The sequence below is a fragment of the Anopheles darlingi genome, chromosome 2 (assembly GCF_943734745.1).
Source record: "Anopheles darlingi chromosome 2, idAnoDarlMG_H_01, whole genome shotgun sequence".
NCBI classification, from domain to species: Eukaryota; Metazoa; Arthropoda; class Insecta; order Diptera; family Culicidae; genus Anopheles; species Anopheles darlingi.
Window position 1 is genome coordinate 16,527,092 of NC_064874.1, and position 7,500 is coordinate 16,534,591.

Genomic DNA, 7,500 nt, shown 5'->3' on the forward strand with positions numbered 1-7,500 from the left:
TTGGGGCACGGTCCGTCAGCATACTTGTATAGGAATGTGACCGTTTCCTGCGTCGGATCATCCCCTTCCTCATTCTCCACCATGCAGGCCTGACCGATAAAATAGAAAAAAAGTGAAGCGAATGAATTTCAATAGAATTAGGCCATGGGCTCACTCCTCGTTTGTCGTGGTCGCCATTACTTACCATATGCCCGAGTGCGATTCTCGGATCCGCATGGAAGCTGTCCACCAGATTGTGGTAGTGCGTCGAGAACAGCGTACGGCATTGTCGATCAGCTAGGAAGTGTACAACGGCCCCTGCTACGGCTGTTCCATCGTAAGTCGCCGTTCCGCGACCCAGCTCGTCCAGCAACACCAAGCTATCACTGGTGGCATGCTTTAGTATGGCAGAAGTTTCATTCAACTCCACCAGAAAGGTACTATGGCCGGCCATAATATCGTCGCTCGCGCCAAGCCGAGTGAAGATGCGATCCACGAGCGTCATGCGGCATCGCTCGGCCGGAATCCGTGAGCCAATCTGAGCCATTACCGCCAACAGACCGACCTGTCGCATTAAAGTACTCTTTCCGCCCATGTTGGGTCCTGTTAGCAGCACTAAACTGGCCTTTCCTTCGCCACCAATGCTTATTCCGTTCGGTATGAAACTTTCCATCAGCTCGCTAGCAATGCACGGATGAATACCCTCCTCGATCTCAATCAGTGGCTTGCCGTTGGATCCATTCGGCAATAGTTCGGGTACACAGCACACACCCTCTGATCGTGCATACTCCGCCAGAGAGGTTAGCACATCGAGCGTTGCCACCATCTCCACACAGCCCTTCCACGTGCTGTACTCGAGCGAGAATTTCTCAAAGATGCGTCGCGCCAAATCCTTCAGCACCATTTTACGTTTGTCCTCTAGCTGTGTCATTTGACGCAAGAATTGGCGTGTTTCTTCGGTGTGGAATCGCTTGACCCCGTTTTTACCGGCACGTTGGCTTTCCAGCGAGTACTCGCTCGTTGCTTTTTTCGCACGCGCCTCCGGCACCTCCAGCTGATAGCGTTTCTTGTCGTTCCCAAAGTACACCACCGTGCATCCAAAGAACTTGCTCTGCTCGGCAAGGTACTCTTCCAGCTCTGTCTTCAATGTCTCGATCTCCCGTTCGACCGTATCGTACTCGCTGTCGACGCCCCGTTCCGGTGCAATCACCCCACTCTTGAGGGCCTTCTCGTGATCGAACGCTTTGTCAAAGAATGCTAGCTGCTTGCGCATCGTTTCGATCGGGAATGCACCACCGACCGAAGCAGATTGGGTGATGCGCACGAGCAGTTCGGATTTCGCGTTATCGAACATATCTGGCAGACCAATCAGTGCACGAAATCCGTTCAAGGTAGCAATGAAATCGCTCAGCTTCTTCTTGCCATACGTGAGCTCTTCATACAGGATGGCCCTACCGGCCGGGTGATTCCGGCCACTACATGTGGCATTACCGAAAGCGTGGATCTGCGTTACCAAGCGCTCCATGTCGGGCAGCTGTCCCAACAGTGCGCGTACGTCTTGCAGCAGCGTCACATGATCGATCAGTTCGGTTACCGCCTGCTGCCGTTGAACGATTACTTCTAGCTCGCAGCTGGGCACACAGACCCAATGATGGAACAGCCGTTTGCCGAACTTGGTACAGCAGTGATCCATTCGATCGGCGAGCGATCCTTCGCCACCGATAATCTTGAGATTGTTGAGTGTGATTGAATCTAGTACCATGTACCTGTTTGCATTGGCTGCGCCTATGCGAGCGCTGGTTTCACCTGCGGTTTTATCAGGCTTCGCATCCAGCGGAATGTACTGTTCGAACGTCGCTAATGGTATGACTTGTTGATCCAGGAGAGAGCGCTGCAGATACCAAATGCATCCACCCAGTGCCTTCAGTGCCAACAGGCTAGATTGTTTCGGCGTCAATCCGAGACTATCGCTATCATCTACCAGTGAGCGTAGCACCGGTGGCCATTTGCTCGATTCTCCACCCGATGATCCGCCGTAGAACTTCTCGGCCAGATAACGCAACGTTTTCTCACCCGACCATAGCTGGCTTTCGTTGGTGAGCGCTTCGCGTGGCACGTGAGCCAGCAGAGTTTTGAAGATCCGTTGAGTTCCTTCTGAATAAGCAGTAGCCGAACGTTCAGTTAGGATGATAACCGGTGAATAATGAGATAAGAGTGTCAGCAGGCGCGATTGTTGGTTATCGTCATCGAATTCGCCCAGATGGAAGAGACCGATCGAGGTGTCGATAAAGCATACGCCGTACCGGCAACCAGCGCCCAGACCAGCAGGGCTTGATTCCACGATCGTCATCATGTAGCGGGGCGCGTGGTTTGTTGTGATGCGCACCTGCTGCCCAAACACTTCCGTTCCCTTCACCGTCACCTGGCACACCTCACGGCGAACCACCTTATCGTACTTGCTGTTGGTGCGCTGCACCTTGCATCGCTCCTGCATCATTTCCGGTGTTTCCGTTTGTTCAATCCGGGCCACTTTGTAGCCCTTCTCTATCAGCGAAGTCGACATACGGTCGTAGGCCGTCTCGGGAAATCCCGAGTGAGCGAATTCGCCCTTCATGAACGAGAACCCCAGCTCGGACACGCCGACCTCGGCGTCCATGTGGTACAGCTCGTAGAACTTGCCCACCTTGAAGAACAGCACGCAGTCGTAGTGCTGGCTCTTGATTTCCCACCACTGACGCATGGCCTGCGAAAGAAAACGAAAAGAAAAGGTCAAAACACAAAAGTTTCCCAGGACTTCGATCACCTACCGGTGTGAGCGTATTCAGGAAGGATTCCGGCACGAACAACGTTCTGCCATCGTACTTCTCACTGCCCGGCCGGTTGCCCTGGATGTCTTTGATTTTGTTGGGTTTGAGAAATTCCAACTTCTGGTGAGCCCACACGATCGGCTCGTCGAGTGCCGTGGCCAGCTCTTCCGGTCCGTCCTCCTCTTCAATCCGCTTGCCAGCCTCAAGTTTGACCTTCTTCGTGGCCGGACCTCCGGCCGTTTCTTCCTCGGCCTTCTTCTTTGCCGATTCCGCATTATCCTCCTTAATAGGCCACTCGAACGAGCTCAACCCAAAAGGTTTCTTGTCCTTGCCTTCCGTGTTGTTGTTGTTGTTGTTGTTGTTGTGAGCTGGCTCGGTTTTAGTCTGGGGCTCTTCGGAATCGGAATCCGAATCGCCAAACGTGATCACGCGGCGGCGTTTTTTACGAATTCCTATTTCCTCCTCTTCCTCGTTCGCCTCTCCATTCGTGTGCTCATCCTTTTTGTTCGTCTCTTTCTTGGCAGATTCCTTTTCGTTTTTAATAGTGAATTTTTTGCTTTTCGGGGTGCTGCCGGCCGGCTCGGACTCGGCGAGCTTCGTCGATCGCGGTGCCCCCGCCAAAGCACTCGTTGGTGTTGATGGTTTAGCGGATTTATTGCCGGCCGGCGAACGTGCAAAGTAGCTTAGAAGTGTGTTCGGCGAAGCGGGTAATTTGCTTTTGTTTTTCGACATTTTTCACAGAACGAGGAACCGTAATTAACACAAAAAACGCGTAAAAATCACCAGGCAATCACGAGAAATTCACGAGATGATTTTTCGCGCGCTTTGTTTTTCGGTTTTGGCAAGTCAGGGTTGTAGTCACAGCTGCTGGAAATACTGCTCGAGTTGCTTGCCGAAAAATGTACGAAGTCCGACAAATTTTAAATTTCCGTTTCCGGTTTCGGTAGTTCCGATAGTAGGTTCCGAGTAAGCTAAAATGTAAGAGGACTATATAGCTTTACAATAAATCTGATACCTACCACTTCAGCGCAAACCCCAATTTTTGGCCAAATATGAAATACCGAAAAATACTATTTGGAACATTGAGCTAAGCTATAGCTATAGCTAAGCTACAGCTTAGTTCCCAAATGTTTCTTTCAGAAAAAACCCACTATTAACACCAGCTATCACGTGTTTATAGTTTCAGAAATGTTTTCCAGGTGCTCCCCGTATCTCCGTAGTTTCCCACCACCGTCCACCAAAGTGCCTACAGAAGAGCTAAGTAGCTTTCGTCATAAACATTGCCATTTTTATTGGTGAAAAAATGGAAGTAATAAGAGGATGGGCAGCAGTGGGATGGTGGATGGTTGTAAGCATTGCAGCCATTTCCTAAGACTATTTACAAAGATTCTACATCCTGCTCCGCCTCACGTATTCGGCGATAAGTTAACTTAAATAGTATAAATTAAATTTCCGCCTTCTCTCCCTCGCGCACCTTGGATGAACGGAGAGGACATTTTAAAGGGTAGCGTGCCACTGCTTGCATTGAACAGGAGCTCATAGCTTGTGCGTCGGGTTCAGGATCGTTGAGCCCACCACGGAAGTAGCTATAGAATTAACAAAACAAGACTAGCGAAAGCGTCCTTTTCCCCATCGTGGCGCACCGCTCAACGAGGGCGGATATCTTTTCTTCGGTGCATCGTATCAAAATGGTCCCCTAGCACAAATCCTCTTCCTCTAGGTGTCCAGTATCTCGAATTCTACGTCCGATTTGTTGATCTCGCGCAGCGAATTGATTACCATATAGCGAGAGAACACTATGTACAGCTTGCGGAACCAAACCATCTGCGAACCGTGTAACCGCATCGCACTCTGTACCACACGCCGTGCGCGCCAGTTCAGAATTACCCTAGAACAAGAAAAAAGAAACAGTTGAAGAATCAATAGTTTGGTTTTTACTGCTCCAAGACCAAGTGCAAACCTGCACCTGCGAGGGTCTGCACTTTGCCACAAATCGATGAATTACCCAAATTTCCCACACCTGCGCTAATCTCCTCCTTCTTTACGGGGTTGCCGGGCCAAGAAATGCCTAGAAGAATTGCTGCACTGGTCTTATCTCTTGCATCGGAGCTATTTCAAATAATTATGACATTGGATTGCATGGATTGAGTCGGGTGCCAAAAATTGGCCTCTGGCATCGACCCCAGGGGAGTTCGCGATAATTGCGTGCTATTATTTGATATCACTAATCGCAAGCCTGAGAGTGATGGATTCCACGAATAAGAAGCCACGAAAAAACAACGAAAAAATCCCTATATTGCCACCACCGCACCGATAAGCAACCGGGCTTTAGTGGACAAACGCGTCATATGCCCAGTCGACACGTGGGGGGTAAATTGTTTGTTGCAAGTGTCTCAAGCCGTCTTGCGATGGGCCCGTACCTTGGTATCGTGTGTTCTTTATCGTTAAACAAGGTGCGTAAACCCCAGGAGTTACGTTATCGATAACACCTTAACCCAATGGTCCTAACGTAAACATGGAACGAAGGTGGCGATCGAATTTGGGAGTATTTAAGACCGCCCACGAACGGTACAAGGATAGTTGAGTATCACGCTTCCAACAGCCAACCAAACAACATGTACAAGTTCCTGCTGATCGCTGCCCTGCTGCCGGCCATCGTCTTCGGACAGACACCCTTCCGGCCATGTAAGTTAACCGCGAAACGACAACGATGACGACGACGAGTGGGACAATACGTGACACTTCTTCAATCCAATCTCTTGATCCTATTAGGTTCCGGAGGACGACCGGTTCCGGCGACGGTCAACATTGAGGGTTGCACTGCTCTGCCTTGTACGGTTGTGTCGGGTGGACGACTTATTGCACATGCCACTGGCATCACCACCCCCGTCGCTACTGCCGGTGTAGAGGCCTACATTGAAGCCCGAGTTCTCGGCTTGAACGTTGGATTCGAAATTCCCGATGATCTGGCTGACGCTTGCGCTGTAGGTATCTCCGGAGCCAGCTGCCCGTTGGCTGCCGGAACCACCTTCTCGTATACCTTGGACTACTCGATGGAACTGCCGCTGGTTGGCATCACCGCCCAGATTGAGGTCGGTCTGCTTGCCGACGATGGCTCCACGATCACTTGTGTTGAAATCGATGGCACCATTGTATAAATGGCCATGCACCCGGATCACTCGCCGACCACAAAATAAACTGAATTTTAAACGTAGAGACCTCCTTTCAATTTTGCATATCAATCGATGTCTCGATGTCAATCTCATATCATTCTTCCATACGATCGGCAGCTAAGCAACTGATTACAAGCAGCAAATTCGCTCTGTTAGCACTGCACAGTTGCACCGAGATGGTGAACTGTCGCTATTCAGTCAATAGGACTCAATATCTAGAGTATCGAGATGATTCCAGCACATTACCATTCTGCATTGACCAACCCCACGGTCCGAAGGCCCGAACCTCTCGCCTGTCAGGCACAATATTATCTAACTACTGGGACGACCCTGCCCGTTATCTTTAGATTGCAAGGGCAGTTTAGATTCGGAAACCACCGGAAACCTAAGTTTCCCGTCCCCTGCTAATAGGGCGGTCAAAACATACAAAAGAAGCATTAAAAAGGACAAGAAAGAGAAATGTGAATAAGAAACCCCTCTCCCTTCTCCTTCTCACAACTTTTCACGCTAAAGATTATCTTATCTTGGATCCCGAAAACGAAGAGAATGGTTGAGCGGAAAAAGGCATTAAATCGTAAAGAAATAGCCACCGGATAAGGAGTGTCAAGGATGGCTAAATGCAGTCCGATCGCCCTCACGCCTTCGCTTCGTTTGCAACACCGATAAGCTGCACGGAATGGTTATCGTATCAATTGCATAACATATCGGATTGCGCCTGGTATGGCGGTGGTGGCCACCGTTATACGATTGTCATTCCTGCTCTTGTAGCTCACATTGGGCTATTTGATCTAGTTGTAGCTGGGTGGAGTTCCTGTGGACCTGTGGACACCATCCTGATGGACCTTGCCCTTGATGGCACTTTTCGCAACAACATCATCGTAGCATACTTGGATATTTTTTCTTTTAAGCTTACCAGTTTGTCGAGAGCAGTAACGTCACCGGAAGATCGAATAGCGAAAGATATTTCCGACAGAGGTTTACCGTTTCCAGTGTCAGAACTTTGCAGGCTAAAACATGCACCAATCGAACAAAGAAAATCATTAGCAATTGGGCGGTGCCAATCTTGGGGCCCCGTTACTGCACTCACTGTTCGGTATTAGTCCGGAAAGGCATAACGAGGCGGTGGCGTAATAAATAGCGCAATGGTTCGGATGACCGCTTACACCGTCCTTATCGAAGGTGATCAACAGTTGCACGTCGAGCGATTCGATCTGCCGTAGTATCTGGTTGGCGATGGTAACCGTTTTCCACTCGGCAGCCGGATCATCCTGCAAGTGTGTCGCATCGACGAGCGTAATATCTTCCGGGCGGACGCCCATACTCTCGCACGCATCCCATAGCTCCTGGCGTCGTACATCGCCCTGACCCTCGTGGTTGCCCTCCGACAGGCACAGCACAAAGACGCGGCACTGGCGGCGTCTCAGCTCCAGTATGGTCGGTCCGAAGAACATCACCTCGTCATCGGGGTGGGCCGTGACGAGCAGCGCTCGCTGGCAGGACGGTATGCGGCTTCGGCGCAGCAACCACCACCGCCCACTCAA

At 50.5% G+C, this 7,500-nt stretch overlaps 2 protein-coding genes across 2 annotated transcripts in view; both read right to left on the reverse strand.

Annotated features, from left to right (window-relative positions):
• Positions 1-3,542, reverse strand: part of LOC125951244 (probable DNA mismatch repair protein Msh6) — a 4,014-nt gene extending 472 nt beyond the window's left edge. Inside the window, exons 1-3 of the mRNA XM_049679934.1 lie at positions 2,787-3,542; positions 185-2,722; positions 1-89 (exon numbers count right to left, since the gene is read on the reverse strand). The exon at positions 1-89 is cut by the window's left edge and continues 67 nt beyond it. Of these exons, the coding sequence (XP_049535891.1) occupies positions 1-89; positions 185-2,722; positions 2,787-3,518 (3,359 nt within the window). The 5' untranslated portion in view covers positions 3,519-3,542. The remainder of the gene's footprint in view (positions 90-184; positions 2,723-2,786) is intronic.
• A 417-nt stretch (positions 3,543-3,959) lies between these two features.
• LOC125959964 (N-acetylglucosaminyl-phosphatidylinositol de-N-acetylase) overlaps positions 3,960-7,500 on the reverse strand; it is a 4,276-nt gene continuing 735 nt past the window's right edge. The window contains exons 2-4 of the mRNA XM_049693013.1: positions 7,047-7,500; positions 6,873-6,966; positions 3,960-4,674 (exon numbers count right to left, since the gene is read on the reverse strand). The exon at positions 7,047-7,500 is cut by the window's right edge and continues 391 nt beyond it. Coding sequence (XP_049548970.1) covers positions 4,503-4,674; positions 6,873-6,966; positions 7,047-7,500 — 720 coding nt within the window. The 3' untranslated portion in view covers positions 3,960-4,502. The remainder of the gene's footprint in view (positions 4,675-6,872; positions 6,967-7,046) is intronic.